Raw genomic sequence first — 24,129 nt, forward strand, 5'->3', positions numbered from 1 at the left:
AGGAGCATTGGAACCTGGAAACACAAATTGAGTTACTCATAAGTCTTTCTGACATTTTAGTCTGCTGTGATTTACACATTCACTGAGTAATGTTTTCCATTAAGCTTTCAGCAGAGATAAGTGCTAAATGTGTCAGTATTTAATACTGCCCGTGTGCCACCTTGCGAAGTAAATAATCTTAAATGAATGAAGTGTAATTAAAATTATTTCACTTCAGTTTATGGGCACGATTCTTTTCTGCGATTGAAGATTAAAATGTGGTACACCTTCAAAAAAGACTGAGAACTGAGAATGAGAACTCATTTTAAAACGATGCTTCTGATTCTTGATCTTCTGCTGCACATTTTAAATGCACAATGTGTAAGACACTTTGGCATCTGCTAAATTATGTGTAAAATTTAGAACTAAGAACATTTCAAGTGTTATACATTTGCTCCACCATACTGCATTGTACACCATACAAGCCTACATGAGTGGGCAGTCAGTTTGATTTGACTGTATAATGTATAATAGGTCCATCGATAAAATACACATCCTTATCGATATTATTGCAGTACTGTAATCCTGTTTCTTGTAGAGCATAACCTTTCATCGTTGCAAGAGTGTCTGGCTTGAATCACAACTTTGTAAATGTAAACTTTGATTCTAAAGGGATTTCACTTTGTCCTGTACTCAAATGTGCCTGACATGAATGTCTCGCAGGAAATCACAAGGCCAAGCAATAGAGCCGTGATTCGTCCCATAATAGCACTCATGCTGGTGGGAGGGTATGTTTCATTTTGATTCGGTGCGGCACTGGGCAGGGACGTGCTGTGGACCCTAAATGATGGAACTGTTAACGGAGGGTAATCAGAACTGCTGGGAGGATTGAGCTCTGAGGGTTATCCTATTCACCCCTCTTTCCTTCACATGATATGATAAGTGTGTTAAAGTATTGATGCAGAAACCCCCTGACCACTCATTAATTGCTCTTTAAAGCTGATAGCACAATAAGTCTCTGAACCGAGCATCTCCAAGCTAGTTTTGCAATCCCCTCACCATAAATACAGATTCATGTCCCAATATTTTGGTAATTATATTAATTTAAATATCCTTCCTTGCTGAGAGAATTTGTTTACTGCAGCAGGGCTGTGGTCATTTCATTTCATTAGTGTAGACAAGTCATTAGACTGCATCCTTTGCATTTTAAGCACCTATTTAGAAATTCTTCTCCTCAAGTTTAACACCAGGAGGAGTGAGAAATGTGATTGATTATGCGTTTAGGCCAATTCAATCAATCTATAATATACCAAATATCAACAGACAACACACCCGTTTGTCAGTTAACTCTTCAATATCTAAAGCATTCATATGAAATACTATAGGTGTACTATAGGTGACACATTTATCTTTTCGGCTGAAATCGAGTTAACTTAATCCAAAACAACCTTCTGTTTGGCACAGAGCTGTAGTACCATATCTTTACATAGCTGTTCTTACAGTATTGCTACAAGTTATTACTTCCGTATGTAATTACTTTCAAATGTATTATCTATAATATGTTGTATCACAAATATTTGATTCCAGTCCTGGTCAGTAGGGAAGAGGATATTTATCCCTGAAGAAGAGCCAAGCTCACACCCGCATGTTCACACAGATTTAGTCACAGTTACCTGTCCATGGAACAGTCAACAGCTGCCTTTTAAATATTAACTGTCCAGAACACTGCAGACCCAAAGCAGCTTGTCGCACAGGAAGCAATCCACAATATTGGATTGTCTACTGGTGAATTAATCTTATTCTTGCATGTAATAAGAGTAGATGTAACCAACCTGGCAACCAGCCTTTGATGCTGTAAGAGTTGATGATTACTTTACCATTTGAATTCACCCCATGTAGCTCTATTCAATAAAGCATGAGATAATGAACTCTTGTCTTATGAATTAGACATTATCTCTTAAATAACATTTATGTGTGTACTATCCATATTCATATACAGTAGTGCATGACACTCTCGCTCCCTCACGCTTTCTCTCATTATTTCCCTCTCCCTTGTCCCCCATTTTTCAGTCTACTTCCCAATCTTTTACCTTTTAACAGCACTGCTTCTAAGCTTTTCCCCTTTTAAAAAGCAGAAATGTTTACCAAAGACTAGTGCTCCATCCCATATGGAAGCAAGCTCATAATCTCCTCCTGTCCTCTTTCTCGATTGCCAGCCCCTAAGCCCTGCCTCCATCCCTTCATCTCTCCATCCCACCATTTACCACCAATCTACATCTGCACAGCACGCTGCAGCTGCTGGGTGGAACTGGCATGAGGTTTGAATTCAACGACACATATGGTCTGAATATAGTTCATAAGAAGCCTACAAGAAGTTTAGTTTTAAATAAGATAGGTTAGCTGTTTAGAAAAAGAATTTACATGCACTTGCACTTACATGATTACCTGTTAACAAGGTCATACTATGTACAGTGTGTTACTGTCTCTTGTCTAACATTCAAATTGACATTAGATGCAGGTGATTGGTTTCAAAAGCATTGCAAAATCAGGGGATTTATCTTACGTAAATATTTAAAACAATTGAACACACAAAAGTACATAAAATAAATGATAGCAAAATATTTGCTTGGAGTAATTCTGCTTTTATGAATGGTTACTAACCTATTTCATAGCAAATTTGTATTTATCAAAGCCTCCTATGTGGTACATCAACGAATTGTGATCTCGATGGATTTCATGCTAGAGGTGATCTAACATCTCTGTGACAGCTTAGACGTGACAACACGACGTGTTCCTCTTACTGGACACGACCATTTGGCCACCATACTTGTACTGGATTAACTTTTCGTTCCCCCTGCTGACAGGATCAGCATTAAAACGGCCATGGATTAGATTCAATAAAACTCGACATTATTCGAAGAAAAAATTTATACAATCTGAATCCAGAACCAATGGAGATTTAGGCTCATTAAACTCTCGTTTACTGTAACATGTATGAATTTATGTGAATTAATCTCTAAATTTATCATCAGTGACATCGTCTGACCATGTCATGCTCTGCTACCTGCAAGTACGTTATATTGCATGACAGTATAAGCAGAATAACACCTGATTAAATAGACACTAAATAGACACTATCCCGATATCGAGAGATTGTTTGGGCTTTGTGGAACCATAAGGTCTCCATCACTCTAACGTCCTTCTCTAGACACAAACACATTAAGTATATTTGCATCAAGATCAACTCCCAGTTTCTCAGTTCGATATTAGGTCAGTAGGATGTAGGATGGGAAAGGAGCTGGAGCGGGAGACGAACGGTGGGAGGTAATCCTTACCCTGACAGCCACTCCCACAGACGGCTCTACTCGCCCGCTCAGCTTGAGTTGCCTCTCATGCTGCAGCTAGACTAGTCGCTCCATCTCCAACAACAGCAGTCATGGCGACAGTGGTTCAACCGCTCACTCTGGATCGAGGTAAGACTCACGACCGTTGCATTGCCTCTATGTTGGATTATTTATGATTTCAAGAATTCGAGCGACGAATGCTTTGATATTACTCAACAAAGTAGCCTAGGTTTTTGTGGGCTTGAGGGAAATGTATTCTCGATTCGTCCGCGCATCGTTGCAGTAAGTGTTTATTCGCTGTAAAGAAAGAATCTTTGGTGCGTCTATTACACATGTTTAACTCTCCAATATTCATTGGAACCTAGTAGCCTAACTCAATAGTCTCTCAGTTGTCTATATCCAGCTATATCGGTAATGAATAGCGTTTTTCAAATTGTTTTATGTTACATATTGAACAATATCATCCTACTGTAATCTTGTATGAGGTGGGATTTAAAATAGCCTAACACACTTCTGGTATCTGGATGGAATTATGGTACAAAATCTAGTCTGTTGGAAGCCAGACAACTTTTTCTCTGTAGCCTACAGTAGAAGCTGGTGGTGCCATGCTCCTGGACTATAGGCTGTGCAGTGAGCTACAGCCCTCTTTCTTTTACCTGCGTACCACATACCTGTTGGCTGTTAGACGGAAAACCGAATTCCAACATTTAAACACCCACCAGCTTGACATCATTGTGGGAATATATTTACACCTCACTCCTGGTGTTTGTTAACGTAAACATATCTAAGTTGACGCAAAAGCATGTTATCACTGCATTCCAATAATCACCAATTCCGTCACATTTTCATTTCTTTCTCACCCGATTGGTCGTCTATCTTTAAAACATTTGAATACAATAATAATTAAAAAAAATAGATAAATCGGAGGTGTCTTACTGTATGCCAAATAGCAAGGGAAAATACGCATGTGCTGCTTAGAAATCGTCACGCATAGGAGTGGGTTGGTGTTAAAAATAACGTAAGGCGATACCTATGTCATCTGCCAAGTAACGCAACATACAGTATATCTGAATGATAGTGAAACCACAAAGTAACTCTTGAAGAAGTTCCATTTAGATATGCAAAAATACAGAGGATGTCACGGTTACATTGCCATCTTTTTTTAGAATGGCCCACTAAAATACTGCACACTACTGATCAACACTGACTAATCATAAGGGGTCACCCATATCGGCCTACACAACATGATCTGACTGGCTTCAATCCAGCCAACATTGGGTTCCCTTAACTTTGTATTGCTCAACATTATCTTCATCACTGGAATTCATTACAGTTAATCCAATGCCCAGGGGCAATGGAATGAATTAGTACATGATCTCAGTAATATGTACTCTGAAGCAGTCAATACTTTCCACTAATCCAAACATAAATGTGAAGAGATGCTGAGCTCACAACAACACACAGTGTGTTACCCTCCACTACTTATCTTTCAAGGAATTGTACATTTATAGGGAGGGCTGTTTAGATGCTACACATACACTTGCAGATATGACTTTGATCCTGTAAATCGTTCCAGTCCAGTGCCTTCAAGCATTCATTCAAGCATGGTGCGACATATTGGAATCTCGTACTCGAGTACTGTACGGTAGATGAATGTAACAATAGCCGCACTATATTTAGGTGACTGCTGTTGCATATTCATGGTTTCCACAGACTCAGTTCGTGGTTAGTGGCTTGCGCTCAGCTGTAATCATGTAAGCAGCAATAATGACAGTCTCATGAGTTGTCCCAGTTGTATATAGAGGCAACAACAGGCTCTCAACCAGCTTGGTCTACTCCTGCCACGAGGGAGAAAGCACTATCGTTGCTAATGAAAATCAGCCTTGTCCTTGGTAGTGTGCAGGGAGGAAGTGTTAGGAGACTTAGTGAGGACAGTTTGCCAACCACACACACACCGTCAGTGAGCACTGAAGTGCCTTTCCAGAGACGTGATAGTCTCACACTTGTGTTAGCTGGTCACACTGGGGTCAGCGGAGTTCTTGCATGACTCTAATTCCTGACATTGTCTCGAGTTATTGCTCTTGGGACATTAAACAATAGTCCTGTGTCAGAACCGTCTCAGAAGGTTATGATCAAAGAGTGAATACAAATTCTTCTTCATGATAGGGAAGATATACAGCTAGAGTGCAGAGTCTTAATCATATCTATAAGTCTTAAGTCAACTTCCTAAAGACAACATCCAAGCACAAATGAAAACTGAAAAGGATTTCAAAATACCACTGACACCATGTCTGATGTGAAATGGAAAAGCCTTTGTCGGACAGGTATTCCCTGATAGAGGAGAAAGGCTTTTGTGAGCTAAGTACTTATCAATGCTCTGATTGAGCTGTTTAGAAGAAACTGACAGAAAACCCACAAGTCACTATACAGACTGAGAATCATATCCATGCAGGCTGTGCAGCAATGAAGAGGATACATCTAAAAATCAATGTCTTGATGTGTTGTGTAGTATAAAATATGAGCAGAATGTTTTGGTTAGCAAGATATGTATTTTTTATATGAGTTCCATAAATACATTGAAGGAAGCAGATGACATACCAGCTACAAACATTTTCTAAGTTTTGCTTGTGAACAGTATTATGTAACGGCATGTAATACATCTTTAGCCATTACAAAATAAATGGTCTATGTTATTCATTGTACCAGAGTAGGAAATGCCCAAGGTTATAACATCGAGTCCAAGTTGTAGAATAGTCTGGCCTTGGTGAAGTATTTATGGGGTTTTATGTGATGCGAGCTACTCTTTTACAGGAAGTCCAAGACCAATGAAAGGTGAAATGATAGTCTGTAACCTGCCCATCAGGTTTGTGACCTGGTCATTGTTTAGAAGCTATATGTAACTCTCAGCCTATGTTTGGTGTAATAACAGAAAATTACAGGACTGTTACTGTTGTGAAGTAGAGTAAACTCTGTCATTATTGTAGTCATCAGTAATCATCCACGAAGGTAAAGGGGAGAAGTCATGTGCAATGTCATTGGCATCTGTCTACCCACAAGCACCCTTCAGGAGTCATTAGCCAATAGGAATGATTTATTTTCCCTCCATCATCAGTAATGTCATGGTAGAGCCAACTAGTGCTAATTCTCTTTGACTTCACGGTGGCTTGTGTGGTGGGAGGGAGTGGGGGGGCGGTGATAAATTGTGGCGCTTCCACTTAAAACACTCCCCTCCTCCTCCTCCTGTCTGGCCAGCTCCCACAATTCTCTTCCGCTCATGATCCCAAGCATGGCTGATGTCTATTTGGGGTCGGACGTGCAGCTGGGTTAATTGGCCAAGGGCACAAGGGAGACCCAGGTCAACCTGGACAGGGGCAGATGGCCCCCTGTGGCAGTGTTGTCTGACTTGGAAGACATCCTCGTATTATCTCTCTGGGCAGTGCTGTAGTCTTCAGGACAGGACAAAAGTGGAGTCCGAGTACTCTTTCCCACAGAGTGTGTCTTGGGCCTTAGAAAGAACTTCCTCCCTTTTTCAATTTAAATCTATTTATATGACTCAGTAAGCCGAGATAGTTAATTAAACATATTTACACACTGGCTGCTGCATTTAGTAGAGATGACACATGGTGAGATATTGGAAATGCACTACATCCGACTCTGTCTACTGTTATCAATGAGGTAATTAAGCAGGGGGTTTGGACTACATCCCAGTGCCCAGACATAACGTGAGAGACCTTTAACAAAGCACTGAAGCTATCACTGTTGTTTTGTACTGCTCTGTGCTGGCTCTCCAATCAGTGAATGATGGGTATGACCTTTGTTAGTCACAAGTACTTGTTAAAGGTTGGAATAATCACATCCTGAGGCAGAGCGGCGTAGAGCTAGGCTGCTCCAGAACAGCAAGAGTTATTATGTTTGTAACACAGGCAGTCAGAGTGACGGCGGTGTTATTAAAGCCTGCATGCCGTCAAATGGGGGCAGCCGCAAAAGCCAGAGCTTTTGATTGGGAAGACTGACACGCGATTGAAACACATAATCACATGCTTGCACTTGTGACTGTTTGGGACGCTGTGAAATTTACCATTTGAAGATCATAGGATGTGAAACCGGGCAGCTTTTTCATCATGGTAATTTGTAGGCTAGAACTGACATCTGATTATGTAATATTTTGATCTCACTGCCAGACACAAGAAATAATATTGACAGATGTTCAGCACCTGGACCCTTTGAATTCCGTTAAAGTTGAAGTCACCAACTGTAAATATTCTATTGCTAGGTGGTGGAGGCAAATCCCTGCACGTCATACTAGAAGTTCCTGAAGTTCCTCCTAGTAATAGGCAGATTTTATGGGAGTATACCCTCTGTTTAGAACTGGACTTCCTACAAACTCAGATAGTCCAATTACTACAGTACAGCTATTATTGATGATGTCTTCCTTTGTGTCATGATCAGTTGTTGGCAGGCAGTTTAAGCTGGTGCTCTTGGTGTTTTCGTCTAACTGCACAGCACATAGTTACTCATAGACCCTCTTATAGAAGGCCATTCCATGTGGGCCTTGAGGGTGTTCTCAGTGTTGCGTGGTAGGCCACATTCCAAGTGTTAATGTTGTTATGTTTGTTTGAGCGCAAGGCACTCTTCCATGCTAAAGTTTGTAGTGTATCAAACACTTTATCCGGCTGCATTTCATGTTTGCTTTTTAAGGTCAAATATATCCGGTTTTGCATGATTAGATATGCTAACATGCATGATATGTGTGTGTACATGAATTAACACTTACACTTACTTGAATTAACAATTACACTATGGTAACATCTACATTTACATTTTAGTCATTTAGCAGACGCTCTTATCCAGAGCGACTTACAGTAAGTACAGGGACATTCCCCCGAGGCAAGTAGGGTGAAGTGCCTTGCCCAAGGACACGTCATTTGGCACACCGGGAATCGAACTGGCAACCTTCAGATTACTAGCCCGATTCCCTAACCGCTCAGCCACCTGACTCCACATCCTTGTAGCCACATGAATGACGTAAGTGTAAGAAGGAATGTTGGGCCTCCCAGGGGACATGGGATGTGACCAAACGACAGCTAAATGTTGCTAAAGAAAGTTTACAAGAGGCTCTGGAATTGGTCTCATTTATTTTGGAGCCAGGATAAAGGAGATGACATCTCAATGTGCCTGACTTAGCAGTCATCACAGCAGACCTTGTTATGATCCCTGGCTTGCCCTCCTCTGCCAGGGAAACTCTAATCCCCAGTGTTTTACACATCTTATTCTAAACTGATGCAACCATGCTATCATCCACTTCACATGAAAACACTGAATTGCAAAGGGAAAATGCTAGGTATTTCCCTATGGAAAGAAATGTGTGTGTGTTGGAGAGTATAGAATAAATCATCAATAAAGTCCTGGATAGGTGAACTCAACTGCATGTTCCGAACAGAATGGGAACATTTGGGTAAATCATATGGTTACAGCTCAATGGTATATCATTGTTATATCAACCTCTGATTGCAGATCAAGAGGTTGCAGGTTCAAATGCTTTGGATAAAAGCATCTGTTCAATGAGTATTATTATACACTGCAGCTGAAACTATAGCATTCTGTCCACAGTTTCAACACTGCAACACATGCAACCCAAGTCAGATGTCAACCTCCATGAAATGAGATATGGAATCATAAGCAGCAGAGAGGATCAAAGAAAAGAGGGATGTCACGATGCAGTTATAAAAATACAATGGTTAGATAAGGTGGCCTGTTACTGTACTTCATTGCCTGAGCAGCTGTGAGAGACCTAGCAGTAGACCACCATACCATGCTTCCACTGGGAGGGATGTAAAGCCATCTGGGAAGCTATGTTTAGATTCCAACCACAGACCATGTTTGTATTAAATCTGTTCTCACAAACAGGATCATAGGGGAGAAATGGTAGTGGGGGTTACTTCCAAGGCCATGATTACAGCATGGTATCTTCCTCCTCATTCCTAAGTAACATGTTTAAACCTTTGCTTGAAACGCCTTGATTGGCGTATTTGAGATGTAATGGTGTTGCTAAAAAGCTTGTGAGCAATTAGAAGAAAAAAAAAATATTTACCAAAACAACTTAATATGTTGACCAAATGCTTCGTCATCTCAGGTTTTGCAAAATAACCTCAGTGTTCAAGGGAAAGATGGATTTTATTTCGCCAACATGAAGAGTAGAGGAAATGCTCAAATGTGATACAAACTATGTATTGCTTTTAATTTTTAAATAAGATAATATTATAAAACACTTTATAATGACCCTGGTTGGGGAAATCAGGTTCTTCTGGTCTCTACAAACTATGGTGTAGTAATGAAGGAAAGTTATGATTAAAAAAAAACAATACAATGGACAAAATGCTAAACATATACAATTCTAAACAATTTGAACATCAACCTAACTTGAAAGAACAAACCATAAAACACAAATTGAACTAACCCAAAAATATCTGATTCTCAGTGAATGTGAATGTGAACCCAGTCTTGGCACTGCTTGATGTAAATGGAGGCAATTGGCACTAATGAGCAAGAAAAAAGTAAATCAGAGGAAATCCTGGATGGCCCCTGACCTTTCTCTAATGAGGAATAAACTCTCAGGAAACATTTTGGCAGGTAGGTAGGCTAGCTCTGCAGGCACACCATGCACAAGGACACACAGAGAATATCCCTGGTTACTCATTGGCGCTAAGCTAACTTTGCTTTTTGTAGTTATGGAAAAGAGGGAAAGCCTGCGTTCACCTTGCCTCAAGACTTATGAGCCATGAAGTGTTCAAAAGATCGATAGAGATGTATTCAATTATATTTACAGGGCTAGTACCGTAGGAAATGGGATGAAGAGAGGAATCAATTTATATATTCCAAAATAATGCACTTAGTTTAGAACTCTTACAAAACGTTCACATTTCCTGTTTCTAGGATTTATTGGACATTGTGAAATCTTTCAGGGGGGGGTGGGGGGAATGTACCTTTTCCACCCCCAGCTCCGTACACCTGTCCCCCGCCCTCCCTCCTATGGTTGGTTTTTAGAAGCAAATCTGAGAACAGAAATCTCTAGCCTTTGGTTTCCCCCACATACTCAGGGGTATGTGGATACAACAGCATGTCTGATCTTATCTGTGGTGCACAATTTAGTCATTGGAGGGCCCGCTGAGTTGAGCTAGGGTGATGAATGCCCTAAAACCATCTCCCTGACAACACACGCTCCCTGCCAAGCGTGATGTGCCAATAGAATTCTCATCCCACACTTCTCCCAGCCTCTCTTATTAATCCCAATAGAAATATGACCAGTAAAATATCTGGCTCAATGTTATGCACAGAGCTTTCTCATTTTGCTGGAGTAAGAAAATACCACCTTGTGTGTGTGTGTGTTTATGTGTGTGTGTGTGTGTGTGTGTGTGTGTGTGTGAGTGTGAGTGTGAGTGTCTAGAATATCAGGAATGGTTGTATGACTTTTGTTATTTTGTGGTCTTTTTTTTTATTCAACCTAAAAACCCAGTTAAAAACGAAACAGCCCTACATATGTACATGTGTTCTGCAGAAAGCCTGTTGTTGTTGTTGTTCCTTAGGTACATGAACATTAACAGCTTCACCGTTGGCTGCCTGACTGGCTGGCTCAGTGTTGTCACATGTCCTCACCCCAGCCCACAGGCTGTAATGTTTGTCAACATCAATGGATGTTCACCTGGTTTTAGCAGTGTTGTTTACAAAGCAACACTGCTGTGATGGAGGTACAATGTTACACACTGCAGGAAACCACCTATCTCTCCCCTTTCCGAACTCCATGGCAACTGACACCTAAAGATTCTTGGAAGGTTACCAACATTTTGAATTGAAGGTAGAGATTTTAGTCATTTAGCAGACGCTCTTATCCAGACTCTGCAGCACCTTCCAGAGATAACCCAGATTATTGTCTGACAGAGCTACATTAATGTGTATACATTAATACATAGATTGTGAAATATATTCCACTCATAACTTGGATATGCACTACTATCGTAGGGCAGAGGACATTGAGAGGTTAGGCTTCTTATCATGCACTGTCTTCAGCATAAACTGTCTTTATCATTCTGTACAGCATATTTACTGTATCATACATCAGTGAGTTCCCAACCAGATGTAATATCTTATAGCCCTATATATATATAGAACTGTTGGCTGAAACATGTAAAGCTTTATGTTCTTTGAATAATTCAGGCAGTACAGAAAAGCAAACTGTGAGATTAAGCCTTTTCCTCTCTCTTTTAGTGATTGAATAAAAGGCTGACAAACGGACATTATTGAGAAAGTGCTTTCATTGTTCATTCTAACCAAGTGGTCTGATGACTGAGCGCTATGCTCCCTCCTCTCTCCCTTTGTCACAGTGTTTCATTTTTCACAGCCTGTCTCTAAGGGGAAGAAATTAATCAGCCACACTCCCTGTCCTTATTTAAAGAAGGTAATTAGGGGCGGAGAGCTATCCTGACCCTAGAGTCGTAGCCTTTAACTTAGGGCGTAATGAGTTTGTTTAAAAGGCACCTATTCCCAAAGGTTTCCTCCTGGTGGTGTGAATCACTACCCTTGAACGAAATGATTCCCTCTTGGAGTTCCGCCCCCAGTTTGCATGGATGCATGGATATTGGTGGGATTGTGTCGTGAGGCGCTCTACTCCTCTCTCTCGGTCTTTTGGTATTTCTGTCTGTCTTTCTCCCGCTCTCTGTTGACCTCTTTCAGTTTCTCTCTCTCTCTCCTGGACAAATACATTTCCGTTATCTTTTCGCACCAAGTTAGTTAATGTAGTTAATGTAATTCAATGGAGGCATAATTATTTTTATTATCCACTCCCCTTCTCTCTCTCTTTCTTTTGACTCTCTCTCTCACACACACACACTCTCTCTCTCTTTCTCAGATGTGGCCAGGGCGATCGAGCTGCTGGAGAAGCTGCAGGAGTCTGGGGACGTCCCGGGCCACAAGCTCCAGTCCCTGAAGAAGGTGCTGCAGAGTGAGTTCTGCACAGCCATTAGAGAGGTGAGTCACCTGAAAACCGCAGTTCCCATCATGCCCCTTGTCCTTCCAGGACATGTGTCAACCCTAAGGAAGATGGGAGATGGAGCAGTAGAGCACTCACAGAAATATTTCTAAAGAAAACTGAATTTTTACCGTTAAAAGGGGAGCAAACAATCTTTAAACTAATAAATTCATGATCTCAGAGGCGGACTGGAAAAGTTTCACTTACGACTCATGCTTCTCCTAATGCTTAATTGGGGACATAAATAAAGGGGTCATTTTAAGTCAGTCCTGCGGGCTGAAAGGACAGAAGACGGTATTAGACAGGGCACTATTCAGAGCTACGTGAGGATAATACTGATGTCATACTATGCATAGGACAGTAGGGGTGAGGAATGGAGAGAGAACAGCAGTACAGTCGGGGGTACCGTTGAGGGTCGGCTAGTGCAGGAGAAGAGAGACGGGTGTGAGAGGCCAGTGGCTTGCCCTGCGTGTGCCAGGCGGGGACGGTCGAGGCTGGCACGGCCGGGCGGGGAACACTACATCTCACTGCCATGGCTGTGTTGAGTGGTTGGCACACTGAACCTTTCTGAGCAGAGCTTCACCAACAGCTGGCCATTGAGAGCAAAGAGAGAGAGAGAACTTCGACTGCCATTAGCCCCCGACATGGTATCCAGGGAAACAGGGGTCCGGAGTCAGGATTGGTTGCTTGCTTGGAGCGGCTTTGCAGTCAATTACAGGCTTGTGTCGGCTGACATACAGTATAGTCGTGATGGAAATGGCTGTTGCTCCTGGTGTTGTGCCTGCTGAAGGGCAGATCTCAAGCCTAGTGGTTATGGTCCTGATTGTCACTGTTATTGCTGTGATCATTAGCACGACCGGATGTTGAGGTGCAGCGTGCTGCAGCATGAACAGCTGCATGTTCCAGAGTCCGTTCCATGTGAGTGGATATTACAACCAGCCTTCCAACACTGGAGGAGCGCTGATGTTATGCAGAGGTGCCCATTCAAAAAGGAATTTAACGACGTGCTTTTGTGTGCATGTGTGGGTGTTTGGGCAAGATTACCTGTGTGTGCTTGTGGGTGTGTGTGTGTTTCAATAAGGGTGTGTGTGTGCATTTGTGTGCGAGCATGCGTGTGTATACATTTGTGCGGGTGTGTGTGTGTGTGTTTGGGCATGTGCTGGTGCAGGTTACTTTGTGAGTTCATGGTCATTTTACTTCACGCTGCTATCTCTTCCTCCAGCCAACGGTTTGTGACAGCCATCACTGTAATGCCTTCCCAGCAGCCCTTGCGACAAGACTAAGTCATGGCTGATAGACTTCTATTGAATGTCCCTTAACCTCTTTCATTTGTCTTTGCAAATAAATCATATTTAAATCAGCCACAACCCTGTCTGACCTGCTTACACATAAATCCATCCAGCAGTGTCACACATTCTGTGAAGTTAAAAGAGGTATTAGACAAAGGTTGACTTCCCGTCAGAGACATCTTTTGTAGCACAGCATTGAATTCACCTGCGTGTCATTTCATTAAATGCAGATGACGTGCACTGAACTGTAGCTGGATGTAGATATTATCCAGCTATTCTTTTCAGCCCCCCCTCCTCTCTCCTCTAAAGTGCTGAGAGAGCTTATTTCACGGTATGGTGCTCAGACACAAGATCCAACATGACTTCCTTCATTACCACTGTGGCTGGGGTGTTTACCAAGCTGAACACTATCTTCACACTGTCAACCGAATTAGTGGCAAACATGAAAACAGAACCAGCTTTGGATGAGGGCCCAACTGTCAATATGAAAACCCCACTGGTGATAAACTGTTGGCTCAGCATGGAAACACAAACGACAGAGAGAGAGACAGAGTTGGTTGAGTCCTACGCTCCTCAACCTCGTTTACTGTATGGAGGAGTGGATTGGTGCTGATGGAAAAGTCCTTCTCTATGAACCTGAGTGAGTCGTCATATTCAATCAGCCTTGCAAACTGAAAGAGAAGGACAGATGAGAAAGGAGTGTAGTTATCCAGCTCAAAATGATAGAGGGGGTGGATCTCACCGGATATGGACGGTTATCCTGCTGATAGCATTGGGCTTGCCAAAAGGTACTCAATGTACTGAGAATAAAAGAGGCTTGACGCTTTCGTTATACCAAAATGTTCTTTGAATGAATGAAAAATAATGTCTGAAAGGAGTTTGAGATTTCTCATCATGTGCACAGTATAACACAAGGTCATTCTGAATAGGGAAATGATTGTGACATGGCAAGCCACAACTACATAGTGGCATACAAAAAGAAATATTTATTCAAAAGGCAGCAAAAATAGCAAATATGCCAAGAAAAAGGGTAAGGTTACTATTACAAACCTTTTCTGAATGGCACTGTATGTATGCCGTACAGTATAAAGAACACATTTTATGTGGGTGCTATTCAGCCTAGTCTCTTTAGGCCTTTCCTATGAGTCTGGAGTCTGAGCACTTCATTTAATAATCTGGGCTGAGTTGAATATTCTCTTTTAATGTCATAATGAGGAGAGAGAGGGAGGTTTGTGAAGGTGCATTATTAAGCGCTGGGCCGCCTCAGCCGAGTGACCCCGTGAAATACTGTCAGTCCAACCTTGCTTCATCCTCTCTCTCTCCCTTACAGTCTCTGTCTCTCTCACTCTCTCTGTCTGTCTCTCTCTCTCTCTCTTTCTGTCGGTCTCTCTCTGACTGTGCTGTCTCTGTCTCTATATGTCTCCCACTGTCTCTCGGACGCCCTCTCTCTCTGATTCTCTTACAGTCTCATTCTCTAACTCTTTCTGTCTCTGGCTGTCTATATGCCGTATATATTCCCGACCTCCCTCTATTTTTCCTGGTTTACAAATGCGCAATCTCTCCCTCCTCCGTGGTTGTCCCTCAGTCCCTGTCTGTTCCTGGTGACTCAGTAGAGAGAGCAGAAACAGGAGGCCATGCTGCGTGCTGCGTTGTCACGTTAAAGCCCCCTGGGCTGTTTTCTCCACCATCAACCATTGTAGCATCTCCCCAGTCTTCACTGCACACTGCTCCATAGACAGGAAGGGGATCTGGGTTAATGTAAGCCCTCTTTTATAGCCAGCAACTGGTAAACTGCTGGCGATGTAGAGAGAGACAGAGTGGGAGGAAGAGAGGGAGAGAGGGAGAGTATCTACATAGGAGACTAAGGAGAGTGGTGACATTAGATAAAATAAGAAGAAGAGAACAGGCATCCGTGGACAGAGTAGAAAAGATGCCCTTAGGATCAAGTCTTCTAGAGCTCTCTCCTTCCCTCCTCGCTCTTCTCTCTCTCTCTCTCTCTCTCTCTCTCTCTCTCTCTCTTTGTCTCTCTCTCTCTCGCTCTCGCTCTCGCTCTCTCTCCATTCCCCCTCTCTCTCTTACTCTCTCTTTGTATATCTCCCTGTTCTTTCCCCCTCTCTCTCTCTCCTTTCATTCTCTCTCCATTCTCCCTCTCTCTTTCACTCTCTCCTTTTATTGGTCTGTATTGTCTCCCATCTCTTTCTCCTATTCTCTCTTTTTGAGCAAAGTGCATTCTCTCAGGCCCACTTGGTTGGTTTTGGTTCAAGGGTGTATCATAGACATGACGTCCCATGAGGGCCCTGTGTTCTTCATCCAGTTGGTCATATTGATATATGGACACTGGAAAAAGCTGGAATTCAATTATTTCTTGCTTTTCATTTGTCTAGTGTGTTCCTCGTGCAGAACTCATTTTGTTTAGCCAAAAATAAAAAAGTGATATGGAACTAAGGGTTGTTGTTTAGTAGTGTAGATCAGCAAACTGTGTGGTTGTATCTATTGTTATTTCTACACATTATATCCAAATCTAAACCCTGTTGTTCATTGCTCCAGCACATCAGATAGAACAGAGTCCCTGAGATGCCTCTGTGGGGGCTCAGTGCATTATGCAGAATGGTGAAGCCATTGAAGATCACTGATGCCCTGCTGTCTGGCTTTGTCTTGAAGAAACCAACATGGAGGTGTGAGCTGAAGGGTGACACCAATACGAAGCGAAGCAAACAATCCAATATTCATGTGTCTTTTTTTTTCTATAAGCACATAGAAGAAGAAAAAACTTTATAAATGTTCTCTGCGAAGGGTTTGCAGTCGTTATGATTACATGTTGATTGCCCACAGAACAATTCATCAGTAGCTTGTCATAGATCTAATTAGCATTTGGAAATGTTGGTATTTTGAAAATGGTTCTGACCTTTAGTGTTTTTCCTTGTTTATCCTCACCCAGGCCCCTATGCAAGGCCACCTTGGGGACCTTGAATATCATTCATAAGAGCAGCTAGTTCAGGCAGGGCAATCGGGCAGCGTGCGTCATTCATTTATTGGGGACGTAAGGCGTCTTACTCCACCTTCCCTTTCCTCCACCCACTATTACACCCATGTTAGCAGCGCATATCCATTGGGCCACGTCGGATTAGGCGTCTTTGAAAGACGCGCGAATACGCACACATTCACCCCGGTTGTTGTATGATCAGTGCTCCTGCCGCCCTCCACCATCCCCTTCTCCCCCTTGCTGTCAGTATGTTCTATCCACCAGGGGGATTATATCTCTGTTGCTCCCTACCTCATATGTTGCGTATCGTATGTATGTGTTGCAGTAAGGAGGCAGGGAGTGCTTCCCTTAGCTTAGTTCATCCACTCCGCCAAAGTTAAATCTACATGTCCATGTCATGTAACAATAAATGCTCAAATCTAATACGTGATTGTCTTGACTGAAATCTTAAACTGTCCCAACTGTAGCCATATTAATTACTCTCAGAGATTAATAGATGGATGCGGCATCTCTGAAAAATGATGTGCTGGTGGCGATACCACTTAGTTTCACACACTGTCTCATTCGTTTACTTAGTAGCATGTGTTGCAGACATGGGTGCCACTCTCAAGGACAAGACAGTGTTGTACTCATCTCTGTTATGGAAGCCTGGAATGTGTCTACGAATAGCTAGTCCCAGTATCTGAGTATGCAGGCACATATAGAGGCTGTCGGAGGTGTCTTCGTGTACAGTACAGGTCTAGAGTAGAAGTTCAACACAAACTCACACTGTTCCATTGATTCTTTGTGCGTTTCAGGTGTACCAGTACATGCATGAAACCATCACAGTAAACGGCTGCCCAGAGTACCAGGCCAGGGCCACAGCTAAGGTAAGAGATTTGCTGGACTAATCAGGAAGCATTCAATACTTCACTTAATCTCCCTATTATGAAAATCTTCAGTATAGAATTTCCTATCTGAATCACCCTTATGTAGATCCGATTGACTGAATTAGATACAGGACAGAAGACTATGCATATTAGTGTAGCTCATGATCAAAGCAAGTGCAGTTTACAAATGAGCCATTAGCCAAGCTTCTTTGTGAGACGGTCTCTGGAGCTTCTGATTCATATTCCACCTTAGACTAGCTGATTGAAAGGAAAGCATAGAGAAAATCCCTGATCGTGGAGCACAGGGAGCGTGTGTGTGTGTGTGTGTGTGCATGTCTATGTCTATGTGTGTGACCGACAGAGAGAGAAAGCTGGCTGTGAGGTCTGAATTTTTATGTAAAAACTATTTGAAGGCATTATTTTAAGACACTACTCCATGTGACTACTAACACAAGTCACCAGTAACTGGCACTGCAGAAATCCATCTATTTGTACTTGCCAGTAACTTATACATTTATGGACTAAATCACTGTTTAGTTGTGGATATCGGAATCATTATAAAGCTTTAGTAGTAGTTATAAGTTAACTGTATCTATAGATACCGCTCTTTTCTTTGTTTTCTTGCATACAGTGTTTCACCTGAGCACTGGAACACTTGATTTACTCTGAATTACTCATTTAACCGAATAATTTCAGCCACTGCTTTCGGTCCTGAACCTTTTATATGAGGAGCATCTCGATAGAGAAGTGAGTCTATCTCTGCTGTAACGCCCCACTGCAATAGATGAGTCCTAGGCGGTGATCAAATCATTGCAGATGTCACTCTGCATACGCTTGTGTGAATTTACTTGGCCAGTTTCCATTGAGCGTTCCTGTGCCTGAGGTTTGGACTGTGTTTGAAAAAGCCAGACATATGGCACCTAGATTCTTGCTCACAGTAACCAAGATTAACTTGTGAAAGTTGATGCACCGTTTCCCTCGTAGAGATAGAGAGAGAGAGACAGAGAGAGAGAGAAAGAGAGAGAGGAGAATAAAAGAGAGAGGGAAATAGAGGAGTGGAGGAGAGCCCAAAGCCATAACACATTGAGAGTTTCTCCTGCTCGTGGGGCAAGTTAAGATCAACTTTCCAAAATATCTTTTCGTCACCATATCCTCATACAGCACCGACACTTTATAACGAGGTGGACCTGCGGCAGTGCATGAGGGGATCAGAAGGCAACAAGGCCGTGTCTCCCCCTGTCTCCCCCTGTCTCCCCCTGTCTCTCCCTGTCTCCACCTCGCTTTGTTCATCCTGCAGACAGGCTCCCAGGTTCGACTAACAAGCTCCTGAATGCTTTGTTTCAAGGAAAAGACTCCTTTCCACGTTAAAAGCGATCCGTAGCTTGTGGAATCCTTTGTCAGGAAGGTTTCGAGAGAGGGAGAAAAATAAAGAGAGAGATTTAGTCACTGGGTGAAAGTTATCTCACTTTGTCTCCAGCTTCAGCTGAGATGGGCTAATCCATGTGCTTAGAGGAGCAGAAAACCTCTCACAGGGGTATACATCGCCTTACCTGGCTCTTTCACTGTGTTATTATTGTAAGCTTCTCTGAATCTCAAAACCTTTTTTATAGAGACTGATGTTGAAAGGGCAGCGATATCTCAAGGTGGGGCTTAAGGGGTATGTGAAAATGTGTCTCCCAGTTGAAACAGTAGCTCTTTCCTGTCGCAGGTGGATTCAGTTGTTATGCTAACGTGTTGTCACAGATTGATTTTTGCAGCCCAGATGACAGGACAGTGCTTAAGCATGGAAAAAGACAGACAATCCAACAGAACACTAACCTGCCCCTCCACACCTCCCTCCCTTAACCCCCTCGCATGGTTCTGCCTACAGGCCACAGTGGCTGCATTTGCCGCCAGCGAAGGCCACTCCCACCCCAGGGTGGTGGAGCTGCCCAAGACGGAGGAGGGGCTGGGCTTCAACGTGATGGGCGGGAAGGAGCAGAACTCCCCTATCTACATCTCTCGCATCATCCCAGGGGGCGTGGCCGAGAGGCAAGGCGGTCTGAAGAGAGGAGACCAGCTGCTGTCTGTCAACGGCGTGGTAGGTCCACAGAGATGAATCGTCAAACTCACTTACTGTATTTACAGTATTTCAGCTGTCAAGACATGCAAAAATGTTTTGCTATCTATCAGAGGTTGATTGAATTTAAAAACACCTGAATAATTTTAATTTTCAAAATCAACCATCAAGAAACGGCTTACGGAGGTGATAAGACAGACATGAAAAGACTTTTATCAATTATTCATTCTCATAATGATTTTCAATGTAGGTATGATTTTGTATAAAAACAAGTCTTAGACCAATGACACAACACTCCCAAATCAACAGCATCAAATAAAACACACGTTTTCAACTAATGGGAAAATGTTCTCTGACAGAAGAATAATAATCCTCATACAGACATGGCAGAGGTCTAATTTGATCTCAGTGATATCCAGACTTGTAATTGGGACATATTTATTACTTTGGATTTGAAGAGGAAGATCTAATTATGCCAAATATGTCATGCTTGTTCAGCTAAGACGAAATAAATTGAAACACCAGGTCAAAGAAAATGGGCTAGCTTGTAACCTTTAGAAGAATTGAAGCAAGAGAAAAGATTTTACCCTAAGTTGTAGCTCTTAAATGAGCTAAGTTTGGGTATTAATAAATGTTGGAAAAGTTTGATCATTGCCATAAAAAATATGAAAGAGTAGTAGTAGATTATGTCACTTATGTCTGTCACTTTGGGTGCCTTCTCTCCACCCCCCTCTGCTCTCGCTCTCTGTCCCTCACCTTCTCTCTCTCTGTCCCCCTTCTACTCCCTCTATATGTCCCTCACCTACTCTCTGACCCTATCCCCTCTCTCCCTCGGCCCCTGACCTTCTGTCCCTCTGTCCTTCCATCCTTCTCTGTCTTCCTCCTTTCTTCTTCCCAGAGTGTGGAAGGGGAGCACCACGAGAAGGCGGTGGAGCTGCTGAAAGCCGCTAAAGACAGCGTGAAGCTGGTGGTGCGCTACACGCCCAAGGTGCTGGAGGAGATGGAGGCGCGCTTCGAGAAGCTGCGCACCGCCCGCCGCAGGCAGCAACAGCAGCTGCTCATTCAGCAGCAGCAGCAGCAGCAGAACCCCGCCGCCCAGCAGAACCACACGTCGTAGGTGAGGCTTTTCATTGCTTTAAGGGTGGGGGAGGCCAGGACTAGTTGGGGTTAGAGCTGGGGTGGTGGTGGGGGATGCCAGGGGCAGGGGGTGGGGCAGGAGTGGTGAGGGGGGGCAGGGGTGATGGGTAAGGTTAGGGGTGGGAGTCATAGATGGGAAGGGCTGTTGGAACCTGTAAGCCTCAGTGATATGGATGTGGGTTTGATTGCTTTGGAATCCTTGTCAGTTATCCTCTGGTTTTATACTGCCTCCAGAACTGAACAGATGCCAGGGAGAGATGAATTAGTTTGGCAAACAGGACAAAGTCAGACGTGACGGGGAGGCCTAAAACAGTAGAAAACGTCTGGTCTTTTTCATGTGAAGTTACCATGCATTAAACCAAGTGATTCAGTTTTTCAGTAAGGTTCATGCTGCTCCTGGAATGAGGCTTGGAATCTGAAGGGAATAGTCAGTATGGAAACAGAGCAGTTTATATATTTTCTGGAATACTACCCTATTCTACAAGATTATGTCAGTCAGCCATGCGACTGGTGAATTATTCAAGCCTAAACCAATGTGTTTGTGCCTGGCAGATGTTTCTAAACAAATCTTCATCAGCCGAACATTGTTCTTGAGATGTATTGTTTTGCAGATCTTCAATCATTCAGTACTTGTCTTCGATATCTTACTCAATATATTTCTGGTCCAAACTACATTCATAAAAATGCCATTGAATTATTTATGGCTTTGTTTATTTTAAAGAATGCATTCAGAGCTTGCAAATCAGTGATATTCAAACCAAATTAAACACGGATTGAGATCAATAATAATTGTGACTTAAGTATAATTTAACATGTAGGTACAGAAACACTTCAAATTAAGCCATCACACCATGCACAGGTTCATTCTTCTGAACGTACCCTGGGCACATCAGAGGGCGGCACCTCTTCAAGGACTTAACCCCCCCCACACACACACACACACACACACACACTCCCACCCAGAGGCAATGGCTTCCCCCGGTGCTAATACACGGCTGATACCAAAATCCCCTCACAGAGCTGTGCTTCTGCATATGGCACGGTGCAGCTTGTGGAGGTATTTGAGAGCTTGCAGCTGTGTGCATGTGCATGACAGGGCTCTGGAGAGGGGACTGAGCAAGGATCCTCTTGTGTCATTGCCGGCATGCTGACTACAGCGTTTGCCATAATGGCCAAGAGGCCTCCGGCCAAGTGACATGTACAGTGATGGTCACACATGCAGGGGGCTGCATAGCGACCATGCACCATGGAATGTTGTGGGATCTGTTTGTCCAACTGTTCGCTCTTAGCTTTCCTTCCACTGTTCTGCTGCAGGTTGTTCCAGAAGAAATGATCTCAGAGACCATCTATCAGAGAGGAGGATCCCAAAGGAATACCCAAGTAACAGAACAAACTGGAAACAAGTGAAGACTCTCTCTCTCTCCCTCTATCGATTGTCTCTATATATCTAATACCATCTATCTATCTCTCTCTTTATCTATTCTACTCTATGTTTCTATTTCCCTCTCCAGCTCTCACTTTTTTTTCTCCCTTTCAGTGTATTACCAACAGTAACCAGGCAAAAACTGAGAGATGTTTGTTTCCTGAAATGTCAACATTGGTTCTTTTGAAACATGCACGATGACCTGGGGGGTATTCCAGAAAGCAGGTTATGTGACACACCCGGGTAAGTTAACTCCCCAGCTGACACCCAGCATTGTAGCAACATTGCCAGTAGGTTGCTGCAACATTGTGAATCAGTTGGTGGGTTAACTTACCCAGTTGTGTTGCATAATCTGCTTTCTGGAATACCCCCCTGATGACTGGAGGGACGCTAGCTAGCACTGAAAATAATTTGTTCTTTTGTGTTAGTTTTAAGTTGTCCATCAGTTGAAGACGTGATCCGTTTTGAAATTCCCTCATGTCCTTTGTGATGTTTGTCTGTTTGTTGTCATCGGTTCCTGATTGATTTAATCTATTTACTGATGTTTGGTTTGCCATGGCTTTGTACAGCGCTATTTATATTGATTCTTAATTGGTGCTTGTGTCTGTGTGTAAATGACCATTGCTTTTTTGTGTCAAACTGAACCTGTTTAGATAACCGTGAACTCTTTTTTACCTTATATAATGTAGCAAGAAAATATTTTGTATCAACAACTTGTAGATTTAGCAATAACACACTTTTTTGGGTTTTACATATTACATTACAAGTATATTGGTGCATATTGAATGAGGTAGATGCAAAAGCTATCAGTTGTAAAGCTAAAGTAAACTGGATCTTATGCACTGTGTGTCATAAGCCAGCTTCTGCCACTGAAACTGGTTTGACATTCTAAGAGATGATTTCAATTGAACCCGTATATTATAATTACTTTGCAATACGCAAAATCGGGACAAAATCAAAAATTCTCAACAATACAGTCACCTCATACCAAAGTCATCGAAAAAGAAAATATATACGTTGTCCGAGTATAATTTATGTTTAATAGATATTATATCAAAAACTTACATAGCATTTCAAATGTTATTTATATGAGGGCAAAGAGAATGTCAAGAACATATATATTTAACCAGAGAGAGGATCTTAACACTTTATTTATAGATCATTCTATTTTATAGTCTAATGATGTCAGAGTTTTACATAAAGTTTAATGTTTCATTGAAATATGTGTACTTTGTTTAACATACAGATGGTTATTTGAAAAGATTAATGGTAGAACTGAATCTCTTAATGTACAATATACGATATCTTGATAGCATGGTTATAGTGGAATCATCCTCCTGCATTTGCTCTCCATCTGAACACGTTGACAATCATTGTGAGTAACAAGACTGTGTGGAATGTTTAACTGTTTATAAGGGACCTGTGTTTCAAACCATTTCTCTCAACCTTTGGAATGTTAGTAGATTTACTTGACATTTGTCAGAACAATAAGTTGCAATTTGGATTGATTAAAAACTACAAACATTGTTAAATATGCATCCTCATTCATCAATAGTAGTCGTGTATCGGTAGTACTGTAAAATTATACTGGTTTTACATTAGATGGTTTTCTCAGCAAAAACCACCTTGTATTTTTTAATTGTTACTACGTTTTGGGGTAATGAAATTGTGCAAGATCATTGACACCAATAATATACTGTGTGCAACATGTCATGCTGGTATAAACCAGGTCAGACCGTGAAAGTGTTTTTTTCCCTTCATCTTGGAGAAGTTCAACAGATCCCTTTTGTATCTTAACTGAATGGTTTTCTCTTTTTTATTGATGACTTGCAATGGCTGGACACAAATCTGTACTTTCTGTGCAGGATAAGAGACAACAACACCCAGTGATATGCAATTGTTATACATACTATATTTGTATAAATAAATATATGTGTGTGTGTGCGGTGACCCTTCTTTTCTCTTGTGACTCGTCCTCATTCTGTGTGACTTGAAGGGTGTCTGAAATGTCCTTGGGCAAGGCA

At 42.2% G+C, this 24,129-nt stretch overlaps 1 protein-coding gene across 1 annotated transcript; it reads left to right on the plus strand.

Moving 5' to 3' along the window:
• Positions 1 to 3,295: 3,295 nt before the first annotated feature.
• lin7a (lin-7 homolog A (C. elegans)) lies at positions 3,296 to 22,378 on the plus strand. Its single transcript, XM_047023151.1, has 6 exons — positions 3,296 to 3,452; positions 12,226 to 12,344; positions 17,415 to 17,486; positions 19,357 to 19,566; positions 20,444 to 20,662; positions 21,997 to 22,378. The coding sequence occupies exons 1-5, from the start codon at positions 3,416 to 3,418 to the stop codon at positions 20,660 to 20,662; spliced, it is 657 nt and encodes a 218-aa protein (XP_046879107.1). The 5' UTR covers positions 3,296 to 3,415; the 3' UTR covers positions 21,997 to 22,378.
• Positions 22,379 to 24,129: the final 1,751 nt, after the last annotated feature.

Source organism: Hypomesus transpacificus, chromosome 7 (assembly GCF_021917145.1).
Source record: "Hypomesus transpacificus isolate Combined female chromosome 7, fHypTra1, whole genome shotgun sequence".
NCBI classification, from domain to species: Eukaryota; Metazoa; Chordata; class Actinopteri; order Osmeriformes; family Osmeridae; genus Hypomesus; species Hypomesus transpacificus.